Source organism: Dermochelys coriacea, chromosome 1, assembly GCF_009764565.3.
Source record: "Dermochelys coriacea isolate rDerCor1 chromosome 1, rDerCor1.pri.v4, whole genome shotgun sequence".
In the NCBI taxonomy this organism is placed as follows: domain Eukaryota; kingdom Metazoa; phylum Chordata; order Testudines; family Dermochelyidae; genus Dermochelys; species Dermochelys coriacea.
Window position 1 is genome coordinate 225,649,227 of NC_050068.2, and position 21,059 is coordinate 225,670,285.

The 21,059-nt window shown below is 45.0% G+C and overlaps 1 protein-coding gene across 1 annotated transcript in view; it reads right to left on the minus strand.

Annotated features, from left to right (window-relative positions):
* Positions 1-21,059, minus strand: part of TTC38 (tetratricopeptide repeat domain 38) — a 50,622-nt gene that overhangs the window by 8,226 nt on the left and 21,337 nt on the right. The window contains exons 8-11 of the mRNA XM_038399325.2: positions 19,536-19,595; positions 18,735-18,773; positions 17,663-17,744; positions 16,529-16,694 (exon numbers count right to left, since the gene is read on the minus strand). Of these exons, the coding sequence (XP_038255253.1) occupies positions 16,529-16,694; positions 17,663-17,744; positions 18,735-18,773; positions 19,536-19,595 (347 nt within the window). The remainder of the gene's footprint in view (positions 1-16,528; positions 16,695-17,662; positions 17,745-18,734; positions 18,774-19,535; positions 19,596-21,059) is intronic.

Below are 21,059 nucleotides of genomic sequence, written 5' to 3' on the forward strand. Positions count from 1 at the left end.
CAAACATGCCACTTCTATGATGAGCTGCATGCTATTTTAGGGAGTTCAGCCACCACTACCCCGCCGTGTTGTTTGACTCCTTCAATGGAGATGGAGGCAACACGGAAGCAGGTTTTGGGGATGAGGAAGACGATGATGATGAGGTTGTAGATAGCTCACAGCTAACAAGTGGAGAAACCAGTTTTCCCGACAGCCAGGAACTATTTCTCACCCTGGACCTGGAGCCAGTACGCCCGAACCCATCCAAATCTGCCTCCCGGACCCGCCAGGCAGAGAAGGGACCTCTGGGGAGTGTACCTTTTAAAATACTATACAAGGTTTAAAAGCCAGCATGTTTCATGATTAATTTGCCTTGGCATTCGTGGCTCCTGGATATACTCCCAAAGCCTTTGCAAAAAGTTTCTGGGGAGGACAGCCTTATTCCATCCACCATGGTAGGACACTTTACTACTCCAGGCCAGGAGCACGTACTCAGGAATCATTGTAGAACAAAGCATTGCAGTGTATGTTTGCTGACATTCAAACAACATCCGTTCTTTATCTCTCTGTATTATCCTCAGGAGAGTGATATCATTCATGGTCACCTGGTTGAAATAGGGTGCTTTTCTTAAGGGGACATTCAGAGGTGCCCATTCCTGCTCGGCTGATTGCCTATGGCTGAACAGAAATGTTCCCCACTATTAGCCACGCGGTGGGGGGAGGCAAAATGCGACCTTGTAACGAAAGCACATGTGCTATGTATGTAATGTTAACAGCAAGGTTTACCGTGAAAGTGTGTACCCATTGTTCTATAAAATGTGTCTCTTTAAATACCACTGTCCCTTTTTCTTTCTCCACCAGCAGCAAGTGTTCCAAGGATCACAGGATCTTCTCCTTCCCCGAGGCTAGCGAAGATTAGAAGGCGAAAAAAACGCACTCGCGATGAAATGTTCTCTGAGCTCATGCTGTCCTCCCACACTGACAGAGCACAGACGAATGCGTAGAGGCAGACAATGTCAGAGTGCAGGAAAGCACAAAATGACCAAGAGGAGATGTGGTGGGCTGAGGAGAGTAAGTGGCGGGCTGAAGAGAGGGCTGAAGCTGAAAGGTGGCGGCAGCGTGATGAGAGGAGGCAGGATTCAATGCTGAGGCTGCTGGAGGATCAAACTAATATGATCCAGCGTATGGTTGAGCTGCAGGAAAGGCAGCAGGAGCACAGACCACCGCTACAGCCCCTGTGTAACCAACCGCCCTCCTCCCCAAGTTCCATAGCCTCCTCACCCAGATGCCCAAGAACGCATTGGGGGGCCCTCTGGCCACCCAGCCACTCCACCCCAGAGGATTGCTCAAGTAACAGAAGGCTGGCATTCAATAAGTTTAAAAGTTTAAAACTTATTGAAGTGCTGTGTGGCCTTGTCCTTCCCTCCTCCACCACCCCTCCTGGGCTACCTTGGTAATTATCCCCCTATTTGTCTGATGAATTAATAAAGAATGCATGAATGTGAAGCAACAATGACTTTATTGCCTCTGCAAGCGGTGATCAAAGGGAGGTGGGGAGGGTGGTTAGCTTACAGGGAAGTAGAGTGAACCAAGGGGTGGGGGGTTTCATCAAGGAGAAACAAACAGAACTTTCACTCCATAGCCTGGCCAGTCATGAAACTGGTTTTCAAAGCTTCTCTGATGCGCACCGCACCCTCCTGTGCTCTTCTAACCGCCCTGGTGTCTGGCTGTGCGTAACCTGCAGCCAGGCGATTTGCCTCAACCTTCCATCCCATCATAAACGTCTCCCCCTTACTCTCACAGATATTGTGGAGTGCACAGCAAGCAGTAATACGAGTGGGAATATTGATTTTGCTGAGGTCTAAGCGAGTCAGTAAACTGCGCCAGCATGCTTTTAAATGTCCAAATGCACATTCTATCACCATTCTGCACTTGCTCAGCCTGTAGTTGAACAGCTCCTGACTACTCTCCAGGCTGCCTATGTATGGCTTCATGAGCCATGGCATTAAGAGGTAGGCTGGGTCCCCAAGGATAACTATAGGCATTTCAACATCCCCAACGGTTATTTTCTGGTCTAGGAAGAAAGTCCCTTCCTGCAGCTTTTGAAACAGACCAAAGTTCCTGAAGATGCGAGCGTCATGTACCTTTCCCGGCCATCCCACGTTGATGTTGGTGAAACGTCCCTTGTGATCCACCAGTGCTTGCAGCACTACTGAAAAGTACCCCTTGCGGTTTATGTACTCGTCGGCTTGGTGCTCCAGTGCCAAGATAGGGATATGGGTTCCGTCTATCACCCCACCACAGTTAGGGAATCCCATTGCAGCAAAGCCATCCACTATGACCTGCACATTTCCCAGGGTCACTACCCTCGATATCAGCAGATCTTTGATTGCGTTGGCTACTTCCATCACAGCAGCCCCCATAGTAGATTTGCCCATTCCAAATTGATTCCCGACTGACTGGTAGCTGTCTGGCGTTGCAAGCTTCCACAGGACTATTGCCACTCACTTCTCAACTGTGAAGGCTGCTATCATTCTTGGTATTCTTGTGCCTCAGGGCAGGGGAAAGCAAGTCACAAAGTTCCATGGAAGTGCCCTTACGCATGCAAAAGTTTTGCAGCCACTGGGAATAAGCCCAGACCTGCAGCACTATGCGGTCCCACCAGTCTGTGCTTGTTTCCCAGGTCCAGAATCAGCATTCCACCGCATGAGCCTGCCCCATTAGCACCATGTTGCCCACATTGCCAGGGCACGTGCTTTGAGAGAAGTCTGTGTCCATGTCCTCATCACTCTTGTAACCGCGCTGACGTTGCCTACTCGCCCGGTTTCGCTTTGCCAGGTTCTGGTGCTGCATATACTGCTGGATAATGCGTGTGGTGTTTAATGTGCTCCTAATTGCAAAAGTGATCTGAGCGGGCTCTATGCTTGCCGTGGTATGGCGTCTGCATAGAAAAAAGGTGCGGAACGATTGTCTGTTGTTGCCCTGACGGAGGGAGGGGCGACTGACAACATGGCTTACAGGGTTGGCTTACAGGGAATTAAAATCAACAAAGGGGGTGGCTTTGCGAGAAACTGAATGGCCGCCTCAAGGATAGAACTCAAAAACCTCAAAGATAGAACTCAAAACTGGGTTTAGCAGGCTGTTAATTTCACAGAGGGAGGGAGAAGAAAATGAATAGAAAACAAATCTGGTCTATTTCTTGTTTTGAGCCACTTCATCTATCTTTATACATCATGCTGGCAGCAGACTGTGCAGTACGACCGCTAGCCATCGTCACCTCCTGGGTGCTCGGCAGAAGACGGTATAGTATCACTACTGGCCATCGTCTTCTGCTAGCTGCAGATTAAAAGACAGTGCACTGCCGGTAGGACTCAATCACCATGAGACGAAACAAGGCTAATGACATGGCTGAGTCACTCCCATGTTTGCCCAGGTGCCCGGTTAAAAGAGCACCCAGGACTACGTCGACGACGGCTACCAGTCATACTGCACTGTCTGCTGCCAAAAGGCAATAAACTGCTGCTGTGTAGCAATGTAGTACCACGTCTGCCAGCACCTAGGAGACATACGGTGACTGTTAGCTGAGCGGGCTCCATGCTTGTCATGGTATGGCATCTGCACAGGTAACTCAAGAAAAAAGGCGCAAAACAATTGTCTGCCCTTGCTTTTACGGAGAGAGGTAGAGAACGGGGGCCTGACGATATGTACCCAGAACCATCCGCGACAATGTTTTAGCCCTATCAGGCACTGGATTTCTACCCAGAATTCTAATGGGCGGTGGAGACTGCAGGAACTATGGGATAGCTACCCACAGTGCAAAGCTCCGGAAGTCAACGGTTGCCTTGGTACTGTGGACACACTCCGCTGACTACATGCACTTAGAGCATTTGTGTGGGGACACACACACTCGACTGTATAAAAACGCTTTCTACAAAACCGACTTCTATAAATTCGACCTAATTTCGTAGTGTAGACATACCCTAAGGTGCCATCGCTAATCTGGAACATTCCATTCAAAGGACACCCTTGGGAGAAAGTGAGGGGGGCATCGTATGAGCCTCTGTCAGGGTACATCTGGCCCACATCCATCCAGGGCTTCTCAGTCTTTGCCCACCCTATCGCAGCCAGATTCCTGAAGGGTCTACACAACATGTTTGCTCTCATTTGACACCCAGTCCCACAGTGGAACCTCAGCCTGGTTCTAAATGCCCTAAGGAGAGCCCTCTTTGAACCAATGGCTGTCTGCTCCCTTATCCACCTCTGCCTCAAAACTTCATTCCTAATTGCCAGCACCACTGCAAGATGAATGGGGGAGCTGGGAGTGCTGATGGCTGACCTACCATACATCACCTTTTATAAGGACAGAGTTATACAAGACACAGAGATTGGAAGTGTTAATGCCCTGGCCATTGCTGCGGGAGCCTCTTGGGCAACCGGCCTCTGCGAAACCAGTTGTCCAAGTATGGAAATACCCATATACCCCAGTGGCAGAGACAAGTGGCTGCCCCTGAAAGAATCTTTGTGAACACCCTCGGGGCTGTGGACAGTCCAAAAGAGAGAACTCAATATTGACAGTGATCTGCCCCATTACAAAACACAGAAAGTGCTTGTGTGAGGGGTGGATGGCTACATGAAAGTAGGTGTCCTGTAGGTTGAGGGCAATGAGTCAGTCTCCTGGATCTAATGATGGGATTATGGCAGAGGTGGGCAAACTACAGCCCTCAGGACTCTCCTGCCCGGCCCCTGAGCTCCTATCTCAGGCCCCTTCCCTGCTGTTCCCCCTCCCCTGCAGCCTCAGCGTGCCGTGCCACCGGTGCAACGCTCTAGGCGGCCAGGCAGGGCAGTTGCAGAGCCACAGCCTGACCCGGTGCTCTGGGAGGCACGGCTGTAGTGCCACCAGTCACCAATGCTCCAGGCAGTGTGGTAAGGGGGCAGGGGGAGGTTGGATAAAGGGCAGGGGAGTTTAGGGGCTGTGGTCAGGGGTGTGGATAGGGGTCAGGGAGGTCAGAGGGCAGGGAACAGGGGGGTTGGATGGGGCAGGGGTCCCAAGGGTGCCAGTCAGGAATGGGGAGGGGGGATGGATGGGGCAGCAGGGGCAGTCAGGGGTGGGGGGGTCAGGGTGGTCAAGGGAGCAGGGGGTGGTGAATAGGGCAGGAGTCCTGGGGGGTCATCAGGGGACAGTGGGGGTTGGATGGGGCAGGAGTCCTAGGGGAGCTGTCAGGGGGAGAGAAGGGCCGAGGGAGGGGCCGAGGGAGGTGGAGGCTGGGCCACACCTGGCTGTTTGTGGAGACACAGCCTCCCCTAACTGGCCCTCAATAAAATTTTGGAAACCCTCAGGCCAAAAAGTTTGCCCACTCCTAGATTATTGTAACTAGTATCAGCATTCTGAAGTGTTGTGCTAGGACACAGTTGTTCAAGTTTCTAAGGTCAAGAATTGGTCTCCATACTACATCTTTCTTGGGAACAAGGAAGTAACAGGAATAGAACCTTCCTCCAATGAACTCTAGTGGAACTGGGTCTATTGCTCCCAAGAGGAAAAGAGAATGAACCTCTTATTTCAGGACTTCCTCATGAGAAGCATCCCTGAAGGGGATGGGGAGGGAGGAGTGGAATGGAAGTGGATAGAATAACCTACTTTGACAACCTCCAATATCCACTTGTCTGAGGTGAGCAATTCCCAGGCTGGTAAGTAGAGGGACAGTGTCGGTCTCCAAAAGGCAGTGTAGTCACACAACAACTGATCCGATGGAGTGGGCTGCTTGATGCCTTCAACTGAGGTATCAAAAGTGCCTTTTATGGGTTGAGTAGAAGTACAGGTTCAGACCCTGTTTTTGTGGTTTCAGCTGTCTGCAGAAGTGCTCCTGAGGCTGAGGGAAAGTGTGCTGATGGTACTGGAATGATCTCGATCTTTGAGCAGTTTGGGATCTACTAAAGTACCTTTTAGTCACAGGCACATAAATCCCTAGTGACCGCAACGTTGCTCTTGAATCTGTGTGTATATGGAGGGAAAAGTCTGAGTGTTCACTGAAACACTTAGGCCCTTTAAACGGCAGGTCTTCCATGTTATTCTGTACTTCTCTCAGAGGACCCGAGGACTGGAGACAGGATGCTCTTCTCATGATCACCACAATGGCCCTGGAGGCTGTCTCAGCAGCAGTAGAGCAGTTGGCAAGAAGGCTTTTGCAACCAATGTGCTGCAGTGATGAGAGATAAACTGAATATTTCTAGTCTTGTCACAAGTGCTCAGTGAAGTGTATAAACTTGGAGTATGTGTTAAAGTTGTGTTTTGCCATTCAAGCTTGGTAGGTGGCAATACAAAATTGGAGAGCAGCTGCTGGGTAGCTCTTCCCTCCCTGCAAATCCAGCCGCTTGGATTTCTTGTCATATGGAAAAGGCCTAGAGAAAGATTCGTTGCTTTTCTCGTTGGCTGCGTTGACTACAAGGGAATTGGGGCTGGGGTGGGAGTAGTACCCCATTCCTTCCGGTGGGATGTAGTTTGAGGTGATGTGCAAGTGGGATGCCAGCAAACACTTCCTCCCTGCGGGCAGCTTCACTGGAAGTTGATCCACAAAGCCCGGCTCAACTGCGTCCCACTGAACGGAGCCATCCACCTCAGGAATCGGGACAAACAGCTATGCCAATCAGACGCTAACCCACATCTTTTGTGGCTGCAAGCCCCATTCCAGAGCCTGGCACCTGCACCACAACGCCATCCAAGATCGCCTAGTCAGAGCCATCCTGCCACCCATGAGGAAGGTGGCCGTGAACTCTGCTATCCCCAGAACGGACAGCCAACTGTGACTGGACATCATCATCGCCAGCAAGGACCAAAAAAAGATCATGGTGGACAGTGCGGTTCCCTTTGAGAACAGGACCCTGAGCTTGAAAGGTGAAGAAATATGTCCTTCTGGCCAACACCTTGAGAGCTAGGGGCTACGTTCAAACTCACGCACTGATCATCAGAGCCCTGAGTGCATGGGACCACAGCAACAAGTGAGTGTTGAGAGAATACAGAATTGATCAACACTACGCTCAGCTGATGTGGCAATTCATGGTATCAAATGCCATCAGGTAGTCAAGGGACATCTATCTAGAACACATCACCGGACATCAGCAATACTGGGAGAGATGAGCTGGAGTGCTGATGAGAAGCGCAGTTCAGAAAGTAACTGAAATACTTCCCTGATGGATTATATTTTCTAACAGACAACCTATCCTAAATTCTCAATTACTGAGGGACAATCTTCACTTATTGATATAGTATTTGCTTTCCACAACCAACTCTCTGTATAACTTTTCATGAATTATGTACCCAAACATTTGGATGGTAATATCTAGTATTTGGATGCTATTTGTATTGTTAAATTTATTAATCTTATTTGTGTTATTGCTGATTATGTACTATATGTATTGTACTACTTTTAAACTAACCTTTGTACTTTTGGATAATTTAAGCACTATATCCAGATGTACAGACACTCTTTTCTTATGTATTATATAATTTTAGCATTAGCTTTAATAAAATTTCTTATCTGCCCATTTACATGTTAATAGGAATATGGCAGGTGTTTGCCATAGGGTGTATGCGGGGTGATAACAATGCCTCATTGATGGGTAAGTTATTATTCAGGATGTCCACCAAGGAATGTTTCAACTGATGCACTTCCTCAAGTGGGATTTGAAGAGAATCCACTAGCCTGTTCATGGAGTCCTGAAAGGTTTTGAAATCACCAGTGTAGGACTGCTGTGGTGGCATTACTGCCTCATCCAGAGATGACCTTACAGAGGGAAGTGAGATGTCCTTGACCTGAAACTCTTCTCTTCCTGTATATCATAGAATATCAGGGTTGGAAGGGACCTGAGGAGGTCATCTAGTCCAACCCCCTGCTCAAAGTAGGACCAATCCCCAATTTTTGCCTCAGATCCCTAAATGGCCCCCTCAAGGATTGAACTCACAACCCCGGGTTTAGCAGGCCAATGCTCAAACCACTGAGCTATCCCTTCCCCCCGATAAGTGCGCAGTATTGTGATGTGCAGTACCAGAGGACAGGCTGCAGGTACAATACCAATGACTTTTTCCTCAGGTATTCAATAGCACTGGTCACTATAGGGATCCTCTGAGTCACAGTAACCCCAGTGGGGAGGGAGATAAGGGAAAAGACCCCCAATGAAAACCATAGTCACTGAGCCTATGGTATTTGGTAGTACCCTTGGATCTTCTTAATGAAAGGGACTCATGGGAGCAGGATAGTACGGTACCAAGATAACATCCTGTACCGAGATCTGAGTCCAACCAATCCTTCCCTGAATTAAAAGGAGGGTGGCTCTTTATTGTCCTAACCAGGCTGGAGACTTAAACAACTTTCAACTTGCAGCTGTCAGGGTGGTACTGGAGAGGTGTCTCTAATAAATCAGCTCAGTATTGGAGATGCAGGCCCTTCAGAAATTATGCAATCCTCTGAAGAAAGGAACCTGGAAGGAGGTTTGATAGCCTTCAGACAAAGTGTGTGTCAGCACCAGAGGTGGAAATGCCGACTGGTGAGACAGAGGCTGTTGCAGGACGGAGGTGGTTGTAGAGTCATCTCCCACCTCAGATGTTCACTGAGCTGTTGGTGCTGGGGCATGGATGATACCTTGCAGTGCTGTTAAACACACAGGGCTGTCAGGTGGTGCCACCATGGTTGTTACTCTGGTGGTAGGTATGTTGTCCAAGTGGGGCTTCTTCCACACTACCAATCCCTCCGTTCTGGACTCAGTCAGTGCCTCTACTGTACCCTTAAAGTGACAAGAGGTCTCCCAAGAGCAGGTTTTATGGTTTATACCTCTCCAGGCAGGGAAAAGGAGTATGTTTCTTCTTTAGAGTTTTATTCTCTGGGGCCATAAATAAGACTACAATGGAGACGAAGGTGACCTGTGACATAGCGGCCAATGCACGAGTGGGGGGGGAGCAGACCTCTCCAGAGTTAGATCATGTTCCATTAACAGGAACTTACGTCTAGTCTCTCTGTCTTTTTTGACTCTACCTTTTAAACCCAGACAAACCTTACATTTAGAAGGATCCTGGGAGTTCCCCAAACACCACAGGCAACTTGAGTGTCCTTCACTATAGGGAAAGGACTGGTGGCGGGTCTGACAGGGCTTAAAACCTGGTGTTTTGGCCATAACAAGTTGTGCTCTGGCACAAAAGAAAGGTCCATAAAGGGAAGAAGTCACGAAGCCCTCCTTGCCCCTACAAGCAAAACAGTGCTATATAAAATAAAGAGTTACCAAATGAAAATAGATAAACTATAAAATAATGAAGTAAATAAGAAATTAAGGATTCCCAAGGTGAAAGGCAGGAAGCTGAATACTGCGGACAGCAGAACGCTCCATCTCGAGCTGCAGGAGGTTGAGAAGGAACTAAGTGGCAGTGTCCTCACATCTCCTTATATGCCCTCATTCAAAGCACAAGACGCTGCACTGTGCAGGCACTGGCCCATAGACACTAATTTGCAGTCTCTGATCAAGAGTGCTGGGTAGCACACATATCCTTTACTGAAAATCCATGGGGACATGTACTCAAAGAAGAACCTTATTTGCTGTAACTTTAAAAATTCTGAAATCTTAAGTATTTTACTTGGATAAGTGAAAACGTCCTTTCCATAATCCCTCTTGACCTGAGTAGTTAGCCAATCATCGGGGCCTTGCAGGTTGTTTCCATTCAGAGGAGATACTGATGACACATAAGGCTAAGTTTTAGTCAGGGGTATTTTTAATAAAAGTCATGGACAGGGCACAGGCAATAAACAAAAGTTCATGGCCTGTGACTGGTCCCTGACTTTTACTATAAATAACCCTGACTGAATCTTAGCTGCTCTGGGGCGCCCCCGGGCATCCGCTGCTCTGTGGGTCAAGGGGGAGTGATGGCTGGCCCCTGCTCTGGTGGCTGACTGCCCCCAGGGACCACTGCTGCTCCAGTGGCCTCCTGTACCAGCCGCATTGGACACTGTTTGGGCAACCCTGGGGCTAGCTGCCCAGGACCACCCAAGCAGCAGCCCGTGCAACTGGCTCCAGGGCTGACACAGCAGCTGGCCCCGGGGCCACCCCAGCAGGGGTCAACCGCGCTGGCCACTGCAGCTGCCGAAGTCACGGAGGTCCTCGAAAGTCTCGGAATCCGTGACTTCCATGACAGACTTGCAGCCTTAATAATAAAGTCAGATATTTCTTGACGCAAACCTGTTTATTAACAAGAATGTACATAGAGTCCTGTTTCCCTCAACACAGTAGGAAATAAACATACAACAGAAGCCAGGTTTTTTTACTCTATATTCCCAACCTCTTTTTCCAGCCAACACTCTACCCAGAAAGCGCGCTCAGATTTTTTTTTCTCAGGGTCATGCTACAAGAGCTTTTCTGGCTGTCCTTGGCTTTTGATTGCCTTCTCTGTCAGAGTGCCACTCTCACACACTTACCAACCAACCAATATCCAGCAAACCTTTGCATCCACATAGCTCAGTTTCTGACCAGCTTTGCTTATGGCCTGTGTTTTGGGCAATGGCTCCTGTTGTTTCTGTTGTCTTATTCCAAAAGAAGGCTAACTGATTCTTACATTATCCTGAATAAAAGGCAGGGTTTACACCCAGCAACTTCAACAGATTTCACCCCACCCCAGCACAACACAATAGAGAATTTTGTTTGCACACTGATCCACCCAAGAGAGGGGAAAGAGTCAACAGGTTAATGACCCAGTAGAACAGATTATTCATTAATCCAGTTCATTATTAATTCCAAAGGGAAACGAAACAAAGCTGTGTGTCTGTCTGTTTTATGGACTATAGGTTTCTGTTTAAAATTTAATCTTTATAGTTCTCTGTTGTCAGCTGAAGCATTTTCTTAGCTCTAAATGTGTTCGTATCTGACAATTAGAAATCTTTATAATTACATGAAACAGCTTAAACCTATAGAAATGGAATGCTAAATTTTTGCTACTGAATTTGATGAAGGAGCTAACAACAAATAGAGAGACAGTACTCTTAAACTATTTGGAATGTCAGCTAGTTGGCCCAGGACTGTCTTTTTGTTTTGGAATGTCAGCTAGTTGGCCCAGGGTCCTGTTGCATGACTAGGGCTTCTAGGCACTATAATACAAATTAATAATGATAAAGAGGCACACTAAGTTTATGAAAACTCACAAAGTAAAAATGTATATGCAATGTACAGCTGTAAGCATAAGAGAATATGCAAATACACCTTTTAAATCTTCAAACTCATCCCACATCTATAATAGAAAATCTTGAAAATATAGAGCAGGCTGTTGGTTCTTAGAATTTTATGGTTACTCTAAACAAATACAAATAGTTGCATTACCTACCTTAGAAACTTATTCTTGACATGAGTAATAGTCCTATTTATTATATCTTGGCTTAGTAAACAAGTTTAACTGGATATTTAGTTTTTCCGTGGGTCCCATGTTTCCTGGTGGATTTCACTAGCCTCAGAAAGAAAAGGAGTACTTGTGGCACCTTAGAGACTAACAAATTTATTTGAGCATAAGCTTTCGTGAGCTACAGCTCACTTCATCGGATGCATTCAGTTTTTTCCACTGCATCTGATGAAGTGAGCTGTAGCTCATGAAAGCTTATGCTCAAATAAATTTGTTAGTCTCTAAGATGTCACAAGTACTTCTTTTCTTTTTGCGAATACAGACTAACACGGCTGCTACTCTAAAACTAGCCTCAGAGGCTCACTGTGACCCTCCACATAGCCCTTCTCTTTCTAGAGGCAAGGGTCACAGCTTACTGGGCCATTTTGATCATAAGCCAGCAAGGGAGGGGAGAAGCAACCCTCCCTCGCACAGTCTCTGTTGTCTCCCAGTCTAGTGATTAATTGGGGAAGGGAGGGGGAGCCCAGGCCAGCCCTCTACTCCAGGCTCCAGCCCAGGGACCCTAATAGTAGCAGCTATGGTAGCTGACTTTTTGGAAATAGGACATGTACAATTCCCTGGGCCATTTCCCCATAGCAGCCCCCACTCAATATCTCCTTCACCATTACCTCAGGACCTCCTTCCTTGCGCCTGATATGGATTTGTACTGCTTAGTTCCTCCAACAGTGTGGCTTCCTCCTACAGCTCCTGACACACACTTCACTGACTAACTGGGAGGTTTTTAACTAGTTCCAGCCAGCTCTTGATTGGCTTCAGGTGTCCCAATCAACCTATCTATCTCCACTGCTTTCTAGAAGGATCTTAATTGGCCCCAGGTGTCTTGATTAACCTGGAGCAACTGCCATTTGGTTACATGGTAATCTTATTGGTTTCCGGGAAGCGGGCGGGTGAAGCCCATCCACTGCTAAAGAGTTCCCCCCAGCCTAAAGGGGGATCCACAGGGCCTAGATACCAAAAAATTCCAGGGGACAATTAATGAAATAACAGGGACAGGAGTGTGGTCAAAGGATCAAAAGAAGGGAACTGGATGGGGACACCGAGCAGAGAACCCCGGACAGTGCCCACTGCTCCTCAAAGGCATCAGAGGATGCCGCCCAGAGGAACTCTGCCCGGATACGTGAACGGACCGAGGATCGGAAATAGGCTCCACAGTCACAGGAGACTCCATCGGCCAACCTCCTCACTCTGGTTTTATAGATGGCCATTTTGGCTAGGGCCAGGAGGAGGTTGATCACGAGATCCCGTGACTTTGTGGGGCCACGGATAGGGAGTGCATAAATAAGAAGGTGAGGGGAAAAGTGCAACCAAAAGCGTAATTAAATATTGGTGAGGAGCCGGAATAGGGTTGCAGCCTGGCACACTCCAGGTATATGTGTGCCAGGGTTTCCTTCACGCCGCAAAAGGGGCAGGTGTCTGGGATTGAGATGAACCGCGCCAAGAACACGCCCGTGCTCATGGCTCCGTGAAAGAGCTGCCAACTGACATCCCCGGCGGGACTCGGGACTAAGGTGGAATATAGGCTGGCCCACCGGGGCTCCTCACCCTCCAAAGGTGGCAGGAGGTCCCGCCATTTGTATCGGGGCGGGACACAAGGGTGAGGATGTGAAGGGTGTGGAGCACGAGTGTGTATAGATGTTTTCTTGGCACGGTTTGAAAGCAGACCGGCTGCATCTCGTGCAGTCGGCTTACAGTGAAGGGGTGAGGGGATCGGTTGGGTCCACGGGGCAGGGGTCCAATTAAAAGGTCCGGCGGGCCTGGGGTAGAGGGTGGGCGGGGCATGCCCTCGTGCAGGACCCGGTCGAGATAAACCCGAGCAGCGGGCGGCAAAGTGGCCTTCACCTCCTGAAGTATGCGCCGGGGAGTACAAGGTCTGGAGAGCCCCATGCGCTGAGCGAGCATCAGGGGATCCAGCCAGTCTCCCCGGTCATAGTCCAGGAGGTCTCCAACTCTTGTGACTTCTGCCAGGACCAACCTCTGGCATACCGAGCGGGACTCCGCCACCTGCACACGGAGCTGGGGGTTGTGTAGCAGGGGCTCCGCGAGAAGATCTGCCCCCTCGGTGGCCACCACGGACCTGGTCGTTGAAAAGAGTTTCCAGGTCCGGAGGAGGTCCTGATAGAAGACCGGCAGCCCGGAGAGGTCTTGTGGAAGACCTCTCGGATGGAGATAAAGGAGCTGCCGGTCGTATCGGAGCCCTCGAAAGCGGCGCAGGAAGGCGTGCGCCAGTATGCTCCACGCTGGACTACCTGCACCATAAAGGAGCCTCTGCAGGGCCTGGAAGCAGAAGACATGGACCTGAGTAAGCGGACATTTCAGGCCCTGCCCTCCCTCCTCCAGGGGTAGATGGAGAATCCCTACAGGGACCCAGTGCAGTCCTGACCAAAAGAACTCCAGAATCAATGTCCGGAGGTTGGCCAGGAAATCTGGGGCCGGGACCAGGGTGTTGAGCCGGTACCAGAGTGTGGACAGGACTAGTTGATTAAGCACCAGCGCTTTCCCTCGAAGGGAGAGGCACCAGAGTAGTCCTGTCCATTTTCGGAGCCGCTGTCACCCCGCCCTCTAAATTCTGCCAGTTCTCCAGCGGAAAGGGATGCATGGCAGAAAGGTAAACCCCGAGATAGAGCAGCAGTCTCCTTCAGAGGAGACAGAGGAAGGGCTCGATCTCCAGAATGTACAGCTGGCTTGAGAGGGGGCACCCCTGCCATACTCCTCGCCCGAAGCTGACCGGTTCGGTCAGGGTCCAGTTGAGCCTGACCAGACACTCTGCGGAGGCATGCAACGCCCGGAGAAAACCCACAAACTGGGGTCCGAAGCCAAATGCTTGCAGAGTGCTCAGGAAATACCTGTGATCCACCCTGTCGAACGCCTTCTCCTGATCTAAGGACAGGAGGGCAAACGACAGACCATCTCTACACCCGAATTCCAAAAGGTCCCGGACCAGATATTGGTTACATGGTACCAGAGATTTGTTAAGCCTGGAGCTAACATACCTGTTCCTCACTACTTTACTATAGCCATCTGGCCTTGCCCTGTCAGCCTATTCATATCAAGATATGCTTTATAATATAAATAAAGTAAAAATAAGTTTTATAATGGTTCAAACTAGTGCAATCCACAGCAATTACAACGACAATGTTACAATAAAAGATATAAAGATAGGCAGACAAGCAGAGGAAAGTCCTGTAGCACTGGGTGAAGGGTTAGCAATACTAAGTGTAAACTCATTAAATGTTCTACAAAATATCCATCCACTAAAGTTTAAGTTCTACAGCTCATATAGTAGTTATAGAAAAGAAAAAAAGTCCATCATGATCTGCTAGTAGTAAGCAAACCAGATTATGTGGTTTTTCAACTCTACATTTCTCACATTTTCTTCTTGACCTCTTAAAGCCTCAGTGGATCATATTCACGGAATGTGAATCAGAGTTGTTCTGCAACTTTATGTCCAAAACAAAATCTGTCACACTTCATATTAAGGTTCCATTTCTAAAAAGGGTAACAGACGTTACTCTTTTTTGGAAGATTGTTAGTGAATCCAACAGTTCAATACGTTGCTTATAACCATGACTCATCTAAAACACTTTCTATTGTTGTGCTTATAATCATCTTTAACACATAACTCTAACATGCTTTTAACATCATTTAATCACATAGTAATCTTTTATACACCCATTTATAAATGGAACCATAATATAAAGTAAGAATACAGTAACCCTGCTCCCCTATTTTGTTAGGTTTATAAAGGCCCTGCTATCATTTTTCTAATGCTACGTATAAACCATCTCTATTTTTAGTAAGTTGTGTTTAGGGTGGGGGAGGGTTGTTGTTTTTCTCCCTCCAGGATACTCATTACTCTTCTGGAAACTGAAAGACAAATCACATGCTCTCCATTTCTTTTGTAAGTGAAAACAGCTGCCATTGTAGGTGGCTACCTATTTGCTAGCCCTGTCCATTTCAAAGTATTCTGTGGTACCTTTATGCCACAAATATCTTGCATCTAACCCCAAGATGTAAGAAGTAAAAAGTACCAATTGGCTCAGATTGTACATTGAAGAAAGAAGGGAAATCAGTTTCACACACAGAAAAGTTGTGTGCATAAAACAAAAATCAGGAAAAATGTAAGAGTGGTTTGTCATTCTCATCTTGCCTATGATGGTGATCAATAGCAAAATAAGAGCAAGAAATATTTTTTTTCATACATAAACAAGTATGGGATAAATATTTTTCTATTTTAAAGAAATACAAAAATATTAAAATGAATACTGAACAACCAAACTGCCAAATCTTAGCAAAACTATTTTGGCAGCGCTTTGAACTCCATTTCATGTCAAAATGATAATTTGTTGTATATGTATAGCAAATATAGGATTATCAATATGGACACTTTAGAGAGATCTGGTAATGAATACAGAACAATGTTTTAACTTGATGCAGCAGAGCAAAAAGGGCCCTTATAGGTACTTGGCTTATTTTGTAAAGTTTGCACACTTGTTTTACAAGAGAAATGCCTCTGTTCAGCAATGAACACTTACATTCCTAGTATGTACCCATTGTAAGGAAAAAACCCCGTTTACAGGTTAAGATGTTACAACCACTCAAAGCAAAAAACCTACACTGCTGGGACGAGGATGCTGTTGTCTGATAAGATTAAATACACACTCTAGACAATTACACACACTCACAATAAAAAGATTTCAGAGTAGCAGCCGTGTTAGTCTGTATTCGTAAAAAGAAAGGAGTGCTTGTGTCACCTTAGAGGCTAACAAATTTATTTGAGCATAAGCTTTCGTGAGCTACAGCTCACTTCATCGGATGCATTCAGTGGAAAAAATGGAATGCATCTTATGAAGTGAGCTGTAGCTCACAAAAGCTTATGCTCAAATAAATTTGTTAGTCTCTAAGGTGCCACAAGTACTCCTTTTCTTTTTTCACAAGCAACTATTAGAAATCCTTATTGTATAACTTCAGAGACAACACCCTGCTGAAACTAGAGTTCAAGTTATAGCAGCCTAAACCAGAAAAAAATATTATGGTACCTAGCAAACTGGAAGCAATTAATTATAATACTAATAAACCTTGTAATGGGAAAATATTTATTCAGAACAACATTTTAATTCACTTGCTTACTTTGCAAGTTCCTGAAGAGTCGTTAACAGCTCATTGGTGGTTTTGTGGTCTTTGGCCCCTAGCGAAGACATGAGAATGTGGACATCATTGAAACACAGAACATGATCTTTGGAGTGTTTCTTTGTGAGTTGGATAACTTCATTCCACCTGTCTCCTACCTTTACACCTAGGAGTAAAATACATGATTTAAAATAAGACTTCATTGCAAAGCAATTTTTTTAGCATATATTTCCAGTTTCATTCAACCTTGTAAGCTTTAAAAACCACCTCTCAACACAGCAGACTTTAAACTACCACTCAGTGTCGTATCTCCCACTTCTGAGAAAATACTTTATTGCTTATCTCCAAAAACACCTTCCATTACCGACGTCCTGGTCCCCTTTAGATAAGGTTCAGGCCTAATCATGGGATAGATGACATCCCCCGAACACAGATGAAGGAGGATAATGCCCACAATCGTCACTCTGGATCTGTCTGTGGCATTTGATTACTAATACTGGACCGCATATATAAATATGTGCAGCATGACTGGCTGTAGCAGAGTTCTGTGAAAATTATTATTTACAATTTAGGAACTAGTATTTTTTTCTGAAACTCTAACTTCATCTTCACTTTAGAAAGTTAAAGTCTGTAGCTGTATATTTAGTCTCATGGAACTATTAGAATGATTGGTACAATACCTATAGTGGACTACTTTTTTCAAATATCAAAATTTAGAACTAAATATTAGTATTGGCTTGATATTGACTATGAGAGCAGTCAATAGCTGTTTAACAGTTTATATGTTGACCTTTTAATCTGAGGCTGAAAAACCGTTCTCTGGGGACAGAGAAAGTGAAATTTGCCAAAAAAGAAAAACATGATCTATGTTAACTTAGTTGAATGGAATACTGTACTCACAGAAAAGTAATAAACTCTAGGGAGAAATAATGGTAATGCATGTTATAGAAACTTTAAACTCACCTCCCAAGAACAGCAGCTCTTTAAAGTATTTATTCTCTAAAATAACCCACTACTCAGAGTTGCTCTATATATTTTTGTAAATCTTCCGCATGTTGGAGCATGAGGAGGAGTTTTATCTTACTATTTTAAGAAGAATAAGTAGAACTGAAGCAAAAACTAACAGTTCTTTACCTTCCAACTGAAGCCGGTACAGCATGGAGCAGTTATCTACTACATCTAGCATACTTCCACTTGACATGCATCTGGGAGCAATCTGCAATCAGAAAGCATTCTTAAACTTCATTACATTTATTTAGGTGGGAAGTTAATTTGAAAGTCAAACTTACTATGACCGTTCAAATTAATTCTGTCTCTTTACTCTTCCAGATATAGCTATTTTGTAACAAACCAACCACATCTTTCAGAAATATAACAATCCACAAATAATATTCATATTATTTTCTCTCTGTTGTTTTTCCATTTATAAAATCAAATACAGTGAGTGTGAAAACCACTTTTCCCTATGAGCTCTGCTCTCCCAAAATGGAGCCAGAAGCTCTACTAGACTTTCCAATAGTTATTAGGTAGGACAAAATATTTTCATAAAGTTTAACTTCAAAACAGGCAAGGCAAGACTTGTTATGCTGACTCCTAGTTAATTTACTGTGGATTATTTTAGAAAAATTCCTCTAAAGTTCAAGCAGGAGAGAACTTTAACAAGTCACCTAGAAAGGAAAAGACATGACAAAGGAAGTTGGAGCCAAACTAGTAACTGGCTTGGTAGTTAAACTGTGAGATCCAGCCTTAGTCATGATACTTTAGACCTATAGAAAAACTATTTTACAAAATGTTAAACTTTTAAAAAGTATCTATATTTTTTTCTAGTGCCCTCAAGGCCTCTTCATAGCAATTAAGACAACCTGACTAAAGATAACAGGATATGAAAGTGGTACCAATAAAAATAACTGGAAAACACTAAAAAAATTAGTAGTTTCTAATATGTAGTCTGAACAAAATATAAGTATGATGGTGTGATATAAAGGTTTTTTTTTGGCACTGGTTTAGGATGACCTGTGTAACTCACATATAGTTTTCCCAGTTGAGTTGAATAATCACTCTAAAATGCCAATTAAACATTTAAAAATAAAACCAGAAAATGGAATCACACTTTTTTATATTTTGTGTCATATGAAGAATGAGGCATGTGCACCCCCTCTGATTGGAACAATGCCTTTTCATTAAAACAAAATTGATTTAAACTCACGTTATTGTCATAAATTGTCAAAGCTGCTTCATAATCACCCTGTAAAAGCAAAAGAGAATTGGGTGATAACCTTTAGGATACAGTGTTCATAAGTGACTGGTAGAGTTCAATACAACAGATTTTTATAAGGATATCAGTGATCCTATCAATAAATGTCAATAGGAGCATGTGCCACATAGCCTATTTCTTCTTCTTCTTCTTCCCTATATCTAATCTAGGTATCTGAAAAAAAGATCCTGCATAAAAACATAGTATGTATTGCAATCCAATACGCTCGATAGAAATATGTTTGTAAAGGGTTTCAATACATCTGAAATACTTTTAACAGGGAGAATTTAACAACATAAAATCTCTGATTCTTTAACGTAATGGTCCCATTGGTCAGTCTCAGGTAATTTTTGCAAACTCTAGCCCCTTATGTTCTTTGTGCCAGCAAAATTTGTATTGAATTCAATGGGAATTCTGCATATGAAAAGACTACAGAATTGGGTTCATCTTTCTATCACAAAATTAGTGAATTTGCTTTGAATGTAATATTTAATTGTCTCATTTCAGTAATTTCTCTACATTCCCATACACATGATTTTAGATTTTTTTCTTCTAAAACATCACTTTCGAAAAGACTTTAGTAAAGTACCAAACACCACAAATTATACTGCAGTATATTCATAAAAACACCCAAATATTAAGAAGGGAGGAAAGCAGACCATACCCTTTTTGTCAGCACTGCCTGATAATATGAGAATATTCATCCACCTGGAGCGTATAGTATATACTGTAGATGTAGAAGTGTACTCATACCTTTTCTATGAAATACAAAGCCCAGTGCCAGTAATTATGGCAAGCAAGCATGTCACAATCCTGAGAAAAGAGAGAAAAATATTTTACTTCCAATATAAACTCATATTTAAACTCATCCAGCTGATTTTATATGGCACTCTTCTCCTGCAATAAATCTGAGGGCATAATAGATAGTGGCTATTGGAACCAAGGAGCATACACTGTTGTTCCACTCTGAAAACTAACTATGTAACCCTCTTATTCAATACACTTGTCCTTGTGGATAGAGACACAAAAATATGGAACCTCACAATTCAAGTTCTACATAGCCACTTTTCAGAGCAGAACTGCATTTTGACTCAGACTCTACCTCATTCTGCAACACCTTTATTGGAAAACCTCCAAACTGACAGTACTAACTTCACACCTTTCTGTCCAGCCACAAGCTGACAGCATAAGGTCAAATAGTCCTTTCCGTCACACTGGCACAAGCCCATTGGAAACACCAGGCTTTCACTAGTGTAACAAACAAGAATCCGAGTCAACAATACATTTGTGACTACTCAAATAAGCACAAAAATCACAAAGACTCTAAAACCCCCTATTCTTGCACAGTGTGGTGGTTAAAATTCATCTTATCATAAGGAGGACAAAGTTCTCATTTAAGTAGTGACCACTGCGATATGAACCTCTGAGAAGCAGTATATCAGCATTTTATGATATTTACATAAGCCAGTAGTTTATCATCACTTGTTTAATATTAAACTGCAAAAAGGACTACTGAGTCAGGTGGTTAAGCACCTGACATAAAAGACATAAAAGTGTGTCCTTGTTGCCAACAAGGCCAAGAGCATATTGGGCTGTATTAGTAGAAGCATTGCCAGCAGATTGAGGAAAGTGATTATTCCCCTTATTATTATAGATTATTATTTCGGCACTGCTGAGGCCACACCTGGAGTACTGCATCCAGTTTTGGTCCCTCACTACAGAAGGGACCTGGACAAATTGGAGAGAGTCCAGCAGAGGGCAACAAAAATAAATAGGGGGCTGGGGCACATGACTTATGAAGAGAGGCTGAGGGACCTGGTGTTATTTAGTCTGCAGAAGAGAAGAGTGAAGGGGGATTTAATAACAGCCTTCAATTGCCTGAATGGGGGTTCCAAAGAGGATGGAGCTAGGCTGTTCTCAGTGGTGGCAGATGACAGAACAAGGAGTAATGGTCTCAAGTTGCAGAGGGGGAGGTCTAGGTTGGATATTAGGAAAAACTATTTCACTAGGAGGGTGGTGAAGCACTGGAATGGGTTACCTAGCGAGATGGTGGAATCTCCATCCTTAGAGGTTTTTAAGGCCTGGCTTGACAAAGCCCTGGCTGGGATGGTTTAGTTGGTGTTAGTCCTGCTTTGAGCAGGGGGTTGGACTAGATGACCTCCTGAGGTCTCTTCCAACCCCAATCTTCTATGATTCTATGATACCAAATTCGGCCTATACAATAATCAGTCTCAAATGTCATGCAGGTAAGATTATTGGGTCCCCCTCCATGAATAA